We start from the raw sequence: 18,877 nt of genomic DNA, 5'->3' as shown, positions 1-18,877 counted from the left end.
GTGATACAGAGGCAACAATGGTGGGAAGAGACCGTAATTAATTGGCCATTGAAGTGGTCTCACCATCATTCACATCCCTTACCAGTGGCAGCACACCAGATCAGATTGATTGTGGAATTGCTTTGCTCTCTCTCTACCACTCCGGACTTACTGCTTGGCGCACAGTTGTTTATTTTATAGCTTCACCCTACCTCACATTTGGGTTTACCTGGAGTGACATACCCTCCTACATTTTCCATTGAAGCATGGAACAGCACGGTGGCTCAGTGGCTAGCACTGCTGCCTCACAGCACCAAGGACCTGAGTTTGATTCTAACCTCAAGTGACTATCTGTGTGAAGTTTGCACAGTTTCCCCACGTCTGCATGGGTTTCCTCCCACTATCTAAAAATGTGCTAAATTGCCCATAGCATTGAGAGATGTTTGGTTAGGTACATTAGTTAAGGGTAAATAGAGGGTAGGGGAATGGGTCTGGGTGGGTTACTTTTCCGAGCGTCACTGTGAACTTATTGGACCAAAGGTCCTGTTTCCCCACTGTGTGGATTCTTTGGTTTGTTGGTAATAATAGTGTGGTAGATATGCTGGACCATAAGATTTCAGATTGTGTTTAAGTACAATTCTACTGCTATTGATGGCCCTGGCGCCTCATGGAAGCCCAGTCTGGAGTTGCTCAATCTGTTTGAAATTTATCCTGTTTAGCATGGTGGTGTGCTACACAACATGGAAAACATTCTTAAAGTGGAGACAGAACCTCATCTCCATGAAGCCTGTGCTGTGGTCACTCGTACTGATGCTGTCATGGATAGATTCAGTGTGGCAGGCGGATCAGTAAAGCTGAGGCCAAGTATATTTTTCCCTCAGATTCCCTCACCGTTTGTGATACACCCAGTCAAGCAGCTTGACCAGCTCAGTCAGTTGTAGTGGTGCCAAGCCACTCTTTGTAGTGGACGTTGAAATCCCCACCCAAAGTCCATTCTATGCCTTTGTCATCCTCAGTGCTTCATGCATGGAGGACTATGAATTCATCAGCCATGGGAGAATGGTACACTATAAACAACAGGACGTACCTGACCCCTGTGCCCTCACCCACCCCCACTTGTAAAGGACCTTAAGCCATTACATTTAAAAGGGGTTTGGACTTGATGTTGATGACTCCTAGGATAACTTCCTTCTGACTGTACACTCCCAGTGTCACTCACCAGTGGGACAGGGCATATCCAGGTGATGGCAGTATCTCAGGCAATGTTTCTCTGGTTTGATTCCAAGAGTATGACTGTTGTACTGTTACTTGACTAGTCTGAGAGACAGCTCTCCCAACTTTGGCTCAAGCCCCCAGAAGTTAGTAAAGAGGCTTTAGTGGGTCAACAGAACTGTATTTGTCAAAGTCATTTCTGGTGTCTTCCTCATTGTTGGCTGTTGCATCTGCTTTAATTCCTTTTTGAAATGTTTTAAGCAGTTTATACCACTGAGTGGCTTGCTAGGCCATTTCAGAGGGCAGTTAGGAGTCAATCATATTGCTGTGGGACTAGACTAGATGGCAGAAATTCTTTTTTAATGGACTTTAGTGAACCAGATGACCTTCTACAAAAATGTCTCGTGAAACTAAAAACAGAAATTGCAGCAGATATTCAGCATAGTCAAGTGAAAATGAATCAATGCTTCAGGTCCAATGACCATTCTTCAGAATAGTTTGTAACTAGGAAAAGGTTGATGTAAATGCTGCAACAATGGTTTCGTGGTGATCATTAGATTTTAAAAATTCAAATTTCACCATTTGGTTGGATTTGAACCAAAGTCCCCAGAAAATTGCCTGGTTCTTTAGATTTTATGCAAAGTTAGGCAGATTAAAAGCTTAAGCAGACCTGCCATAACTGGAATAGAAAATTTGGGAGACAATTCAGGCTTTGGAAAATGAGTGATCCTTTATTAAAGCTGCCATGAAAAGGTAAGAATCATTCACTTAAACCATGAGGTACAAGAACTATTCAGTAAAACTATGATTAATGGAGGAACTGTTTATTAAAGCTGCAAGCAATGGAATTCATACAGAGAAGTTGTAAAAAGCTGTGAAGCACAGGAATCTTCCATTTTACCTTCAAGGTAATGTCTAAACTGTCTAAGGCATTAGCAAAGTACAGCAGCTGAGAAATGAGATATGTTGTTTTCTCAAAAGATTATGATCACATTCAGATATGGCATCATCCCAGTACTGGCAGGAAGACTTCTTTGCAGAGATAAATCAAATGGAGCACAGAATTGGTCACCAAGTTCTGACATACAGATTAACTTCCAAGTTAGATCTAAATCAGAAGCTGAACAAATGCCCGATTGTGTATAAAAGTGCACTTAGCTGATGGTGTTATTAGTTGCCCTACAGTATGGAAACAGGCCCTTCGGCCCAACAAGTCCACACCAACTCTCTGAAGAGTAACCCACCCAGACCCATTTTCCTCTCACTAATGCACCTAACAGTATGGTCAATTTAGCATGGCCAATTCACCTAACCTGCACATCTTTAGACTGTGGGAGGAAACCCACACAGACACAGGGAGAATGTGCAGACTCCACACAGACAGTTGCCCAAGGCTGGAATTGAACCTGGGACACTAGTACTGTGAGGCAGCAGCACTAACCACTGAGCCACTGTGCCATCCCAAGCTAACTTGCTAAATTATACTTACTAAGGGTTAAAATGGATACTTTTGAAGTGGCACAAAAGATATCAAAGTCATTGGGGAAAATAACATTTCGTACTGTATGAGAAGAGAGTGCTTATTGGTTGTCAAGTAGACTGATTTTTAGATGACTTAGAGGTACCGGTGTTGGACTCGGGGGGACAAAGTTAAAAATCACACAACACCAGGTTGTAGTCCAACAGGTTTATTTGGAAGCACTAGCTTTCAGAAGGAGCAGTGCTCCAAAAGCAGTGCTTCCAAATAAACCTGTTGGTCTATAACGTGGTGCTGTGCAATTTTTTACTTTGATTGATAGATGTGTACCATAGAGAATTAATCAATGAGATGCATTCTCTAAAATCTGGAAGTTAACTATAAGTTATTTAAATCTAAACCAGGCAGATTGATTTTTGAATTCCATTTTTTGAATTAGTGTTATTGAATGTTCCTTTCAGACAATTGATTGATGTCATTGAAGTACAATAATGTTTGGAGATTAATTCTCAAAGTATTTGCAACAACTATACTATTGAACTGGTGCAAAAGTCACTCATGTTGATTTTCTATGCTGGTTATTTTGTTCCTCACTCCAGTTAATACATTTAAAGAATGATTTTTAAGCTTTTATAGTAATAGTTGAAAACAGATTATTAATGGTCCATGAAAATAAGTTAATAATTGTAGCCCATTTTGATCAGTATCATGATTCACATCAACCATGTGCAACAATCCTTAATGACGCAAGTCTTGGTATATTAGCAAAAGGTTTACTACCATAAATGCAGCTGAACAACACTGGAGAAATTTTGAACAAATGGTTCTGGATATGGCCATTTGGATTTCTGAATCCATTGCATAGCTGGGAATTTCTTAGCGCTCTCACCACTGGCTACATGAATGCCAACAATGTGCAGAGTTTATCAGAATTAATCTGTGTAGAACAAATTGTTCAAATATGAATATTAATGGCTTACTTTTATGTGCTAGTACTTTCCTGACTACCATCTTTTTGTCAACATTATGTTGAAAGTTTGCTGTGAGCTATTGGTAAAACATACCTTCAAGGCACAAGATTGTAATTTCTCTATACATATTTTAATAAAGATATTAACACTTTAATCTCTTGTCAAATCTAGGAAACTAAACAATTTCATAATGAAGTACTTCATAATGCAATCTCAATTTTACAATGCTAAGCAGTGGCTAAACAACCATAATATTCCCTTACTTGACTGGATTGAAATGAATTGAATTGAATTTATTGTCACGTGTACCAAGGCACAGTGAAAAGCTTTGTCTTGTGAGCAATACAGGCAGATCACAGAGTTAAGTAGCATAGACAGTAAATAATAGGTAAACAGCGGCAAAAACGAAAACACAGGTACAGGTGAATGTTAAGAGTTTGTGAGTCCATTCAGTATTCTAACAACAGCAGGGTAGAAACTGTTACGAAACCGGCCGGTGCATGTGTTCAGGCTTCTGTACCTTCTCCCCGATGGTAGAGGTTGAAGAAAAGCATTGCCAGGGTGGGATGGATCTTTAAGAATGCTGGTGGCCTTTCCTTGACAGCAGGCCTGGTAGATGGATTCTTTAGATGGAAGGTTGGCGTTTGTGATTGATAGAGTATTGAATTTAATTAGAAAACTATACCCGAGTTTTCATAGGTCTACTTCAGGTTCAAAAGGTATGTGTTGGCTCAGGGGTGACACACCCACCTCAAAGGAGTAGTTTGAAATCCTACTCTTGAAATCCAAGCATCTAATCCAGACTGACATTTCAGAGCAATGCTGAGGAAATGTTGCACTATTGGAGATTACGCCTTTTGGTGAGGTTGGAGATTACGCCTTTTGGTGAGGTTGGAGATTACGCCTTTTGGTGAGGTTGGAGATTACGCCTTTTGGTGAGGTTGGAGATTACGCCTTTTGGTGAAGTGTTAAACAGAGACAATTGGGCTGAACTTTCCTTTTCAATTCACAAACAGAATTTGAATACAACACGATATTGGGAATGATCTCCCCTAGAAGATGCAAATAAAGAAGCCGTTTCGACAAGTGCTTGGGAACTGGAATGGTCTGAGAACAGGGGCAGGGCCAAAGCAGAGTGTCTGGGTGACCCAGTGTGAATGATACATGCTGCTAAGGTGAAAGGAGAAGAGGCACAGGCAGAGGTACTACACTACTGATGGGTCTGGCAGCCAGTTCCTCATGCCCTTTCTCTCTCTCTCTCAGTGAGTGATGAGCAAACGATTGCAAGCATTTGTCTCCAGATGGTCAGAGGCCTGTTGCTCTCACCTTCCCTCACGTTGGGGGGCTGGAGGTTAAACTGCCTCTAAATTGGCCTTAAACTGAATTCCAGCTACTTATGGGTAGATTGCAGTCACCAATTTGAATGTTTTAGTTTGAAAAAAAAAGTCAGAGATGGGAACTCATTGGACAGCCAATCCAATGCAATTACTTTTGCTGTCATTTTTTTCACCACTACCCAACCACATTCCACTCCCTCCCCATAAAAAAAACACGTGCAATCTCAACTAACAGATGGATATCAAAAAAAGAAATTCTAAGTTGCAATTTGAAGAAAAGCTAAGTTGCCTTGCTAATATTTATCCTTTAAATCAACAAACTAAAACAGGTTATCTGCTCACTTAACTTCATTGTTTCTTGTGAGATGTTGTTTTGAGAAAATTTGGAGCTGTTTTAGTTGCCTTGCATTTCAACACAGACTGCTTTTAAAGTAAATCATTGATTTGCAAACATTTTATGATGGCATGATGCCATGAAAATGCAATAAAAAGACATTCTTTCTCTACAGTTTTGATGCACTTGAATTGACATATGTTTTACTCACACATTAGATTCTTGTATGAGGACAATTCCTAATGGTCTGCATGGATCACACTACAAGCAAGCATAGAGACTATCTGTTCCCAATGAAAATCAAAGGACAAGTGATCTATTATCTGTTAGTCATTCTGGATTAGTGGTGCTGGAAGAGCACAGCAGTTCAGGCAGCATCCAAGGAGCTGGAGAATCGATGTTTCAGGCAAAAGTCCTTCATCAGGAGCATCTTAGTAAATCTCCTCTGAACCTTTCCAAAGCGTCCACATCCTTCCTATAATGCGGTGACCAGAACTGTGAAGAAAGTATTTATTGCATGGAGTAGAATACATTCTGGTCTAAAAAATTGCCCTGTGTCTAAGTATACTTTTTTCCCAAGGGCTTTTGCCCGAAACATCGATTTTACTGCTCCTTGGATGCTGCCTGAACTGCTGTGCTCTTCCAGCACCACTAATCCAGAATCTGGTTTCCAGCATCTGCAGTCATTGTTTTTATCTGTTAGTCATTGTCTATTGCAAACTAATTGCCAATTTCTGTGCCTTCTCTATTTGCACTAGACTGAATTACACACCCAGCTTCCTAATTCCATAAAAATGTGAAATGAAAAATTAAATCCTGCCAAAGGGGAAAAAAGTATGTTGATGCTTAGACACAGGGCAATTTTTTTAGACCAGAATGTATTCTACCCCATGCAATAAATACTTTCTTCACAGTTCTGGTCACTGCATTATAGGAAGGATGTGGACGCTTTGGAAAGGTTCAGAGGAGATTTACTAAGATGCTCCTGATGAAGGACTTTTGCCTGAAATGTCGATTCTCCAGCTCCTCGGATGCTGCCTGACCTGCTGTGCTTTTCCAGCTTCACATTCTCGATTCTAATCTCCAGCATTTGCAGTCCTCACTTTCACCTATTTACTAGGATGTTGCTTGGTATGGAGGGAAGGTCCTATGAAGAAAGGCTGAGGGACTTGAGGCTGTTTTCGTTAAAGAGAAGAAGGTTGAGAGGTGACTTAATTGAGCCATATAAGATAATCAGCGTGTTTGATAGGATGGACATTGAGAGCCTTTTCCCTCAGATGGTGATGGCTAACACGAAGACACATAGCTTTAAATTGAGGGGTGATAGATACAGGACAGATGTCAGAGGTAGTTTCTTTACATGGAGAGTAATGGGGGCATGGAATGTCCTGCCTGCAACAGTGGTACACCCATCAACATTAAGGCCATTTAAATGGTCATTGTATAGACACATGGATGAAAATGGAATAGTGTAGGTTAGATGGGCTTCAGATTGGTACCGCAGGTCAGCGCAATATCGAGGGCTGAAGGTCCTGTACTGCGCTGTAATGTTCTATGTTCTAAGTTTTATGATTAAGCATAATAGTTACATTAAAAACTCATCTCAGTTGCCAGTCGCTGACCATTATTCATAAAGCATAATTCAGGAATGCAGTAGAATGCACTTCATTTACGGCTTCAATAACACAATTCAATACTATCCAAGACAAAGCAGTCCACAGTGGCATTCCACCAGCCACTTTCAACAATCACTGCTTTACCAATGCAAAGTACCAGTAGTCCTTATCATCTGCAAGTTATACCACAGCAACTCATCACAGTTCCCCCCCACCTCCCAAACACACCTTCCAAACCCATATCCTCTGCAAGGATAAGGGCAGCATATTCATAACAGCATCACCAGCTGATTCCTGTCCAAGCCACTCAGCATTCTATTGCCACTCCTCATTGTCACTGGATCAGAATCCTTCCCTAAAAGCATGTGGATTTACCTACACCCGATGGACTTCAATTCAATGAGGCAGTTCACCACCACCTTCAAGGGCAGTATTGCCCAGAATCCAATAGTGCAGAATTGGCAATTATCTACAACTTTACAGTTTTATATATCAAGAAATACCAGATGCATTTTGAAGATGATTAAGTCCCAATATTCAGTAACAGGTTTCTAATTCAGTAAAAGTGTTCTTTACCCTTTGTTGTGATGTATGTAAATTTTACATTTGACAGCATGGTTAAAAGATAACAAAGGAATAATGCTCAGCAACAGTAATAGCACTATCAGCTATTCAATCAACTCCTGAGACTTTAAAACTTGTTCTTAATATGCGTGTTAATTATTTTGTGGTGATATTTGGGGAGATACTTTTGAGCATGATTTCTCCTTTAGATTTTTCAGAAAGTAACAGCGAAACTATTGTATGTTTTACTTTCCCAACTGGAGGACACCACTCAGCATCATAGAATCCCTATACAGTGTGGAAACAGGCTGTATGGCCTATCATGTCCGCACCAACTCTCTGAAGAGCATCCCACTCAGACCCACCCTATCCCTGTAACCCTGTATTTTCCATGCTAACCCACCTAGCCTGCACATCCTCCAGCACTACAGGGTAATCTAGTGTGGCCAATCAACCTAAGCTCCACATCGTTGGACTGTGGGTGTAAACCAGAGCATTTGGAGGAAACCCACCCAGACACGGGGAGAATATGCGAACTCCACATAGAGTCACCCGAGGGTGGAATCGAACTCAGGCTCCTGGTGAAGCGAGGCAGCAGTGCTGACCACTGAGCCACCATGCTATCCCAAAGCACCTTTCCCTCATTCCAGGCTTCCCCCACAAGAATATTGGGTGTGATTACATGGGTAATCTTGAGACAGACCTCATTGCTTGTTGACAAAGATTCATTGAACAAATTCTAAGCAAGTATACTGCTTCCGGTAGGCAACTGTCTGTGTGGAGTTTGCACATTCTCCCCGTGTCTGCGTGGGTTTCCTCCGGGTGCTCCGGTTTCCTCCCACAGTCCAAAGGATGTGCAGGTCAGGTGAATTGGCCATGCTAAATTGCCAATAGGTTAGGTGTGTTAGTCAGAGGGAAATGGGTCTGGGTGGGTTACTCTTCGGAGGGTCGGTGTGGACTTGTTGGGCCGAAGGGCCTGTTTCCACACTGTAGGGAATCTAATCTAATCTAATAATTCTGTAATAAAATTTTAGAAGGCATTCACATTCCAAAAAGGCTGTACTCATGAAATATTGTGTGGATGTGGTGCCAAGTTTGAGGTTAGACTGATGGTACTGTTTTGAAGGTTTAAATGTTATAAAATTTTAGAGGCAGCATTTTTGTTTTGAGACCAAGACCCAATTTTGGAATCAAATATGATTCCTGACTACATAATGTCAGACGTGGTCCTGCACCCGATTTTTATATGATCCGACAAATGGTTAGAGGATGTACTCCCTGAGCAATTATGGTGACTTGGCCTGCCTGGATGTTGGCGGGGTAATACAAGTTTCTGTAGCCCTGAGGCACTGACAGCTTGGTGGGCAGGCAAGAGAAAGATTCTCAGCACCAATTCATAAAATGGGTAAAATCAAAATTGCCAGGGCTCCCAGACCACTATTGTAGAGGAGGGAGCACCTCCTCAAGGAGGCCTACAGCTGCACTATGGCCTTGTTGCCATGGCGACTGTTGGTATGGAGGTGGGGCTGGCAGTAGGGGAGGGGGCTTTGCGTAGCCTGCCACCATGAAGCTCTGTCAGCTCACAAGGCCATGGACAGGGGCTTTGCAAAGCCCCGAGTGAATAATTCCATCCTTCCTTCTCCAACGACTTCTTCTGTAACCCCTTCTCCCTCTCATTTCATCAAGAGACATCCTGGATGAATTGGTGCCCAATCACATCAACCTCTCCACGTGGTAGCATGTTCTGTATTCTTGTCACTTCATGTGCATAGTTTTGCGAATGCTAGCCATAAAACCATAGAATGCAGAAAGAAGACAATTATGTGAACAGTCTGCTTTGGTCCATAAGACCATAAGACCATAAGACATAGGAGTGGAAGTAAGGCCATTCGGCCCATCGAGTCCACTCCGCCATTCAATCATGGCTGATGCGCATTTCAGCTCCACTTACCAGCGTTCTCCCCGTAGCCCTTAATTCCTCGAGACAACAAGAATCTATCAATCTCGGCCTTGAAGACATTTAGCGTCCCGGCTTCCACTGCACTCCGTGGCAATGAATTCCACAGGCCCACCACTCTCTGGCTGAAGAAATGTCTCCGCATTTCTGTTCTGAAATGACCCCCTCTAATTCTAAGGCTGTGTCCACGGGTCCTAGTCTCCTCGTTTAACTGAAACAATTTCCTAGCATCCACCTTTTCCAAGCCATGTATTATTTTGTACGTCTCTATTAAGTCTCCCCTTAATCTTCTAAACTCCAACGAATACAATCCCAGTATCCTCAGCCGTTCCTCATATGTTAGACCTGTCATTCCAGGGATCATCCGTGTGAATCTCCGCTGGACATGTTCCAGTGCCAGTATGTCCTTCCTGAGGTGTGGGGACCAAAACTGGACACAGTACTCCAAATGGGGCCTAACCAGAGCTTTATAAAGTCTTAGTAGTACATCTGTTCCATCTGTTAAAGTCAACAGGTCAAGTGATAGCTGTTTATTCCCGCAGAACACAGCCAGATACCCATGGATGAAACAAAACAGGAAGATCTATTGTTTTTGATGAAGTCTTGCTTGAATTGATCAATGCCTGAAAATCTTAAATCAGGATCCTTGAAATATGATTTTAATTCTACTGTTGATGAATAATAATGGCTACTGTAGAATACAACTATATCAAGTTACTGTTGAAAACTTCATACTTCACAAGTGACAAAATCTAAGTGATAAACTTCCTCTCCCCAAAAGAGAAAATCGTACTTTACATATTATTTCTTAACGAGGCTACTAAAGAGATACAGAGTGATGGGATGCTTTCGACTATCCTGAGACAGGTTCACCAGTCTTTCATTCTTTCTTTAGGTATCTATTTTGCTTCTCTTCCTTCTTTCTTATTCCTTTGCATCACTTCCCATTAGAAAAGACAAAAACACTGAAATGTTTATGCAGCTGTAGGGCCACATTCTGTAATCAATCCAAAGGGTCTGACTGAATCTGAGATATGACACTTCACATACTTTCTCCTGCCTGTTAAGCCTTTTTAAAATATCCAGACCATGTTGCTTATAAGCCTGCTTCTGCGTGAGAAGTTTAAAAAACTGAACCATTAATTGCAGAACCAGAGGTCTTGGCATATGGCAAATGGCTTTCGTGTTGACCAGCTGCTGAGGCACTAAACCCTGGAATTCCTTGCCTAAACATCTTTGCCTTTCCACATCTCTCATCTCCATTAAGTCAAAATTTGTTCCTAAAATATAGCTTTTATGCCTGCTGCTAAACCATGCTCAACCAAATCTTGTGCTTGGACTCAAATCATGCTATTATAAAGTGCGCCTGGCATAAAATATACAGCAACATTGAGATTATGCTTGGTTTCCTTTCTCATTTTCCAATGTTCCTCCTGTCTGGCTTCCCAAAAAGGACTATACTCCATTCTCCCAATTGTTTTGGTCGTGCAGTTTACTATACTAAACCTTCCCTTTTCTTAACAGAGGATTATCCTCACCATAGGGCCCTCAACTATTTCTGTTCCATTTCCCACATGTCTGCTATTATCATTCCCCCAAACCTATCTACACCTCCCCATTGCATCCTTCCGTGGAAACACAGGAGGTGCAGCATCTGCTCTTTTACGTCCTTCCCTCTCAGCATTCGAGGTGCCAACTAGTCCTTCCAAATAAACGGTGGTTGAGTTCTCGGTCTTTTAACTTACAATACTGCATTCGGAGCTAACTCTACTCTGGGGGGAAACCAAGCATAATCTCAATGTTGTTGTATATTTTATGTCAGGCGCACTTTATAATAGCATGATTTGAGTCCAAGCACAAGATTTGGTTGAGCATGGTTTAGCAGCAGGCATAAATGCACATTGGAGATGTTCTGTCAAGCAGTCACTCATTCAGTCCTCAAGCAATGACCAAAGCATCCAATAGCCCATCATTTTTATTCTTCACTCCACTACTAGTCTGATGTGTCTGAACATGGTTTTCTAAACTGTTCTAATAATCTCAACACAAGATCTTTTAAATGGGCATTTTACAGCTTTCCAGAGTCAGCACTGAGCCCCTAGCAATGCTTGGTGGTGACTCTACACATTCCAGTTACACCTCGACCAGACATTGTTTTTGAAGTAATCGACCATCACTTTTTGCACCATCAACCCAAAAATACCACAAGGCATCATAATGTATCCTCTGGTCCCCCCGTTTCCTCACTTTGCTTAGAGGCATTTCCAATTTTAAACATTTGCTTTCCTGTTGCCACAGATGAAGGCAGCCTCCTGAGCGAATCCAGTCTTTTCTATTAGATCAGAAGAAGGGTCATTGGACCCGAAACAGAGCGATTTCTCTCCATATATGCTGCCAGACCTGCTGAGCTATTCCATCAACACCTGTTTTTGTTTCAGCATTTTCTGCTGTTATTTTATAATTGATTCAGTTAATTGGTGGGTCAATGCATGGTTGGCATTGCCTTTAATTATTACGGGTCATGATTTATTCTAATTTGCATCAATTGGATAAAGCCCATTTTTAACTCCAGGTGGAAGTCAGCCCTGCACATGCAGAAGCAACCAGCAAACCATTCTAACGTCACTTGTGTGAGGTACAGGAGGTTTTATCATTCAGAACTTATGCAAATACTCAGTCAGCTTCCCATTCTGGCACCATAGGAAAACCATAAGACATAGGGACAGAAATTAGGCCATTTGGCCCATCGAATTTGCTCTGCCATTCTATCATGACTCATGTGTTTCTCAACCCCATTCTCCTGCCTTCTCCCTGTAACCTTTGAACCCCTATCTCTGTCTTAAATATACTCAATGACCTGGCCTCCACAGCCTTCTGAGGCAATGAATCCCAGAGATTCAGCACGCTCTGGCTGTAGAATTTTCTCCTTGTCTCCATTCTAAAGGGTTTTCCCTTTACTCTAAGGCTGTGCCCTCGGGTCCTACTCTCTCCCACCAATGGAAACATTTTTCCAATGGCCATTCTATCCAAGCCTTTCAGTATTCTGAAAATTTCAATTCAATCCCCCAGCATCCTTTTAACCTCCATTTGGTATAGATCCAGAGTCCTCAAATATTCCTCATATGATAAGCCTTTCATTCCTGAGATAATTCTTGTGAACATCCTCTGGACCTGATTCGGGGGCAGTAGATCCTTCCTGAGATATGGGGCCCAAAACTGCACATAATACTCCAAATGTGGCCTGACCAGAGCCTTATAGAGCCTCAGAAGTACATCCTTGCTTTTATATTCAAGTCCTCTCAAATAAATACCAACATCGTATTTCCTAACTATCGACTCAACCAAGAGCTAACCTTAAGAGAATCCTGGACTAGGACTTCCAAATCCTTGGCACTTCAGATTTCTGAATTTTCTCCCTATTTAGAAAATAGTCTACACTTTATTCTTCCTACCAAAGTGCATGACCTCACACTTTTCCACGTTGTACTCCATCTGCCACTTCTTTGTCAACTCTCCTAACCTCTCCAAATCCTTCTGCAGCCTCCCTGCCTCCTCGATACTACCTGCCCCTTCACCTATCTTTGTATCGTCTGCAAATATAGTCAGGATACCCTCAGTTCCTTCATCCAGATCATTAATGTATGAAGTAAAAAGTTATGGTTCCAACATTGAGCCTTGTGGAACACCTCTAGTCACTGATTGCCATCTTGAGAGGAACCCATTTATTCCCACTTTCTACCTTCTGCCAGACAGCCAAGCCTCTATCCATGCTAGCACCTTGCCTCTGAAACCATAGGTCCTTATCTTACTCAGCAACTGCCTGTACAGCACCTTGTCAAAGGCCTTCTGGAAGTCCAAGTAGATAACATCTATTGGCTCTCCTTTGTCTAACTTGCTTATTACTTCCTCAAAGAACTCTAACAGATTTGTCAGGCATGACCTCCCCTGGATGAAACCATGCTGACTTTCTCCTATTTTAGGAGAAAGTGAGGACTGCAGATGCTGGAGATCAGAGCTGAAAATGTGTTGCTGGAAAAGCGCAGCAGGTCAGGCAGCATCCAAGGAGCAGGAGAATCGACGTTTCGGGCATGAGCCCTTCTTCAGGAATGAGGAGAGTGTGCCAAGCAGGCTAAGATAAAAGGTAGGGAGGAGGGACTTGGGGGAGGGGTATTGGAAATGCGATAGGTGGAAGGAGGTTAAGGTGAGGGTGATAAGGTGAGGGTGATAGGCCGGAGTGGGGGTGGGGGTGGAGAGGTCAGGAAGAAGATTGCAGGTTAGGAAGGTGGTGCTGAGTTCGAGGGTTGGGACTGAGACAAGGTGGGAGGAGGGGAAATGAGGAAACTGGAGAAATCTGAGTTCATCCCTTGTGATTGGAGGGAGACAGGCCGCCTACTTGCGGAACGTTTCAGAGAACACCTCTGGGACACCTGGACCAACCAACCCAACCAACCCGTGGCTCAACACTTCAACTCCCCCTCCCATGCAGGTCCTTGGACTCCTCCATCGCCAGACCATAGCAACATGACGGCTGGAGGAAGAGCGCCTCATCTTCCGCCTAGGAACCCTCCAACCACAAGGGATGGACTCAGATTTCTCCAGTTTCCTCATTTCCCCTCCCCCCACCTTGTCTCAGTCCCAACCCTCAAACTCAGTACCACCTTCCTAACCTGCAATCTTCTTCCTGACCTCTCCACCCCCACCCCCACTCCGGCCTATCACCCTCACCTTATCACCCTCACCTTAACCTCCTTCCACCTATCGCATTTCCAACACCCCTCCCCCAAGTCCCTCCTCCCTACCTTTTATCTTAGCCTGCTTGGCACACTTTCCTCATTCCTGAAGAAGGGCTCATGCCCGAAACGTCGATTTTCCTGCTCCTTGGATGCTGCCTGACCTGCTGCGCTTTTCCAGCAACACATTTTCAGCTTTCTCCTATTTTACAATACATTTCCAAGTATTCAGAAAGCTCATCCTTCTTACTAATGACCAAGGTTAAGCTGATTGGCCTGTAATTTCCTATGTTCTGCCCCACTCCCTTCTTTAATAGGAGAGTAACATTAGCAATTTTCCAGTCCTCTGGGATGCTCCCTGACTTTAGTGATTCCTGAAAGATCACCACTAACGCCTCCATTATCTCTTCAGCTATATCCTTAGAACACTGGGTGTAGTCCATTTGATCCAGGTAATTTATCCACTTTCAGACCATTCAGTTTTTCTAGCACCTTCTCCTTGGTAATGGCTACCAAATACACCTCTGCCCCCAGATTCACTCATGTCTTCCACCATGAAGACTGATGCAAGGAAAGGCCAACTGGCAAGGGTAGAAGGAGACCACTGAGTAATAATCTTTTGTATTCAGCTGAGGGAGAGGAGGCCTAAACCTTTTCTTTGGGATTAGTTTCTGACCCTTTGTTCTGAAATTACAGCTATATGACCACTGGCAGGTTATGCGTGTGATTAGCCACTCTAAAGCCAATCTCATGCAGCTTTTCATGGAAATTCCTCCATTAAGCATCTCATAACTCTCCTGCAAGTGCTTCTCAGTCCAAAGTCAACAACATTTTCTATGGTGGGTTGGTTGAACCATCACTTGTCACTCAGCATCTACCAGTCTCAGGCAAAGACTTAAAAAAAAATTGCATTTATTTATTGCCTTTCATAAATTCATGATGTTCTCAAAGCACCCTACAGCCAATGGAGTACTGCAGTCTGCTGTCAGTATGGTGCCTTTGATCTGACTGCGGTCACTGCTCATTACTGCACAAGTCCTATGATGGGATAACTATATTTGATGCTTCAATAACAAACCCAAGCGTGTTCTGAAGAATTAATTAATTCCTCATAAAGACCCATTTTAAGCACAAGAAAAATGCAATTCTACTGGATATTCAGAATTTAGGAGTGGCCCATTTAAGACAGACATGAGGAGGAATTATTTCTCCTGAGAGCAGTCAATCTGTGGAATTAATTACTGTAGAGGCTGGGTTATCAGGTATACTCAGGGCTGAGGTGGACAGATTTTTAATCAATAAGGACATCATGGGTTATGGGCCAAGGCAGGAAAGTGGAGTTGAGGATTATCAGATCAGCCATGATCTCATTGAACGGCCAAGCAGACTCAATGGGCTGAATTGTCTATTCTGCTCTTATGTCTTGTGGGCTTAGGACAGGACAAAATTTGTTACAGATTTTGACGTTTTTAATTTTGGCAGGTTATTAAATTCGCAATTGCCCTTTATACCTTGAAACTCTCAAGTAGATTTTAAGATCTTCTTAAAACAGAGCAATTTCTTTCCTTGATTGTTTCCACTGCTCCCAAATATTGCCTCCAAATCCTCACACCACAGCTTTCTTAATATATCGGAGACCAGGAAAGGTGGCTGGGCCCTTCTGCAAACCTGGAAGCCCAGTCTAATGAGCACGGCCATAGGTTTTTGACTTTTAGAATCAGAAGGCCAACTGAAGTGTCAACCAGGACAGCTGAACCATGGCAGCTGTCTGAGAGATTGGAGAAAGATTAGTGAACTGGATTTAATTTGCATTGGAAACCTCCTGAATGGGGAGGAACTGGAAGGCCTTACCCGGATCTGCAAGTTATCCGGACATGTCCCTAATCTTGGTCTTCTCTCCTGGCAATAGCATCACAGAAGCATGGAAATGGATTGGCTCCCAGTTGCCCACCCTAGTGCTTATTTTACGTCAGGAATCATTCCTTTATGCCTGGAATGTTTTCCCTGTCTGCCACCCATAATGTCACTCTTACCAGAAGGGTGTGTGGGAATCTGCCCTGTTTTATTCAAGCAAGACACAAGGTAAAATGGCCCTACCTTACACAGAGCTCCCCTCAGCGGTTTATGTCCTGCATTTCATCTCTGCTTCCCGCTAAATGCACCCATTTAAATTCAACCACTCCATGTTAACACACCAGCATTCAACTATCAACACAAGTTAATATACTCAAGAGAAAGACAAGTGAAGAAAGAGAAGTGGAAAAGAACCCTTTAAAGTTTAAATGACTGTCCGATCAGGTTTCAAAACAGCTACTAAGAGCGCGCAATATCAAAAAGCTCTCAGATTCACCAAGACAGTTAGTGGCTATTTTCAGTTGATGCTTTTTTTTTATCCTAACCAATTTTAGGCCTTGAATTGAAATGAGATCCAAACAAGGAAGGAAGAACATAGAGAGAGGAGTAGAGAAAGAGATTACAACACAGACAAAACAAAAAAAAAGCATTAAGTATGAATTTAAACTTAAAGACAAAATAGTTGTGTGTGTGCGCTACACAGTGTCACTATATATACTTATCTATATTTATACAGAATTTTCATTACCTCAAAACCTCAAAATTATTCACAACTAGTTATTACTGTATAGTGGTCATATTGTGAAAATGTAAGGAAGCATGGCAGATTACTCAAGCATAGCAAGATCCCATAAGTGACAATGAGACCAAACCAGGAAATCTGAGTGACGTTGGCCAGGATACCAGGAAAATTTGATTGCTCTTCTCCAAATAACAGTGGGATCTTTTAAATCTACCTGATATGGTAAAATGTCCATATGTTCATACCCCCCAAAATGGTTTGCAATATTTTTAAAAATATAGTTGATGATATCTTGATGTACAAAGCCAGGTGATCATCTGCATTATTTTCCATAGCTTAAAAGAGTTTATTCTTTCTATATTTGCTTTAATTGACTACTTTTCATACATTTTCCTATACATGCGCACACGAACACCCATGACGAAAGTCAGAGTCATAGAGATGTACAGCACGGAAATAGACCCTTCGGTCCAACTCGTTCATGCCAACCAGATATCCTAGATTAATCTGTTTCTAGGATTTAGCCCATATCCCTCTAAACCCTTCCTATTCATATACCCATCCAGATGCCTTTTAAATGTTGCAATTGTATCAGCCTCCACCAGTTCCTCTGGCAGCTCATTCCATACACGCATCAGCTTCTGCTTACTCCTCAGGTCCCTTTTAAGTATTTCCCTCTCACCTTAAACCTATGCCCTCTAGTTTTGGACCTTGGCTATTTATCCTATCCATGCCCCTCATGATTTTATAAACCTCTATAAGGTCACCCATCATCCTTCAACACTCTAGAGAAAATAGCCCCAGCCTATTTAGCCTCTCTCTATAGTTCAAACCCTCCAACCCCAGCAAACTCCTTGTAAATCTTTTCTGAACTTTAGCAAGTTTAACAACATCTTTCCTATAGCAGGGAGACCAGAATTGAACAAAGTATTCCATAAATGGCCTAACCAATGTCCTGCACAGGCAGAACAGGACATCCCAACTCCTATACTCTTTGAAATGTCTGATTATTTAAGTACTTGTGTAGATTCTTATTTGTGCATGTTATTACAAGGACCATGCAAGATAAATTGATCAGTGAAAAAAATTGATTATATGGAAACAGTAGAACATATTGTATACATTCAGCAACAGCTAGTAACCAATACGAACAACAAATGATCACTTGGAGGTGAATAAATACATTTGCACTTACAGGGTCAATTTAAATTCTCGAGCAGTCTTGAGCCTTCACAAACTGAAGTGATTGCACTGTACAGAAGCTATATACAAAAGTCCTGTCAGATTGTTTTATACTTTTAAGGTATCAGTCTGCCTTTGAAACATTTGACTGGGTGGCTCGGTAACTGAGTTCCACACACCTCTTGTTAAAATTTAACGAAAATTCCAACACATAATTTAAACTTATACAAATCTTTAAACTTTTATTCCTTTTCTTATCAAAAAGAATTTGACATTGTTAACAGCTATTTGCTGAAAGTACATTTCTGAGATTGCAGAAACAAATACAGGAAATCAATTTGTTCCCCTTCGTACAACTGTTCAAATCAATTGAAATAAAACATTTCCTGACTTAGGAACAAATTGTCTTACCTTCATGCTTTCCTTCTTGCTCAGGACCTGGGCTTATATCACATGTACCAGTTGCTAACAGCTGAGTCAGTATCAGAAACAATAATCTGCGCATTATATAAAGCGTTCTACTATTATGCCTTCACTTAAAAAGCCTGAATTGAGCTTGCAATCAACTCTGAAGGCTGTCTCAAATCTATTCAGCTAATTTACGGTCTCACTAGCATTAAGCACTGAGTGATCTCTGTTTCTGTGGCTCTGCCTTCTCCAATGCTTTCTGTGTTAAACGTCAAGTGAAAGGCATGCTGTCTTAAATACCTAACAACAATTAAAGGTGATATTTCGTCCTTGTGTCCACATTGCATTATTTTGGCAGGCAAAAAATAAGTCTTTGCTGAGAGTTACAGCCTGTAATGCGATTCCACACAGTGTGCAACACTGATACAATAGTAGGAACAAAGTGCAGGATTAAAGGTAATGTTTTTTAGGGTGTTTTAAAGAGGAACAGCAGATTTTCTTGTCCTGTTTACTA

At 41.9% G+C, this 18,877-nt stretch overlaps 1 protein-coding gene across 2 annotated transcripts in view; it reads right to left on the bottom strand.

The window, feature by feature from the left end:
- Nucleotides 1–18,617, bottom strand: part of LOC122548496 (carbonic anhydrase 9) — a 109,534-nt gene extending 90,917 nt beyond the window's left edge. For both annotated transcript variants that reach the window (XM_043687227.2, XM_043687237.2), the window contains exon 1: nucleotides 18,367–18,617. In XM_043687227.2, coding sequence (XP_043543162.1) covers nucleotides 18,367–18,460 — 94 coding nt within the window. In that variant the 5' untranslated portion in view covers nucleotides 18,461–18,617. The remainder of the gene's footprint in view (nucleotides 1–18,366) is intronic.
- Between the last annotated feature and the right edge of the window lie 260 nt (nucleotides 18,618–18,877).

This window comes from Chiloscyllium plagiosum, unplaced genomic scaffold, assembly GCF_037043375.1.
Source record: "Chiloscyllium plagiosum isolate Xiang-an unplaced genomic scaffold, Cpla_swu_hap1 HiC_scaffold_1, whole genome shotgun sequence".
Taxonomy (NCBI): domain Eukaryota; kingdom Metazoa; phylum Chordata; class Chondrichthyes; order Orectolobiformes; family Hemiscylliidae; genus Chiloscyllium; species Chiloscyllium plagiosum.
The sequence above is the reverse complement of the archived record's forward strand: the minus strand, read 5'-3'. Positions and strand labels throughout refer to the sequence as shown.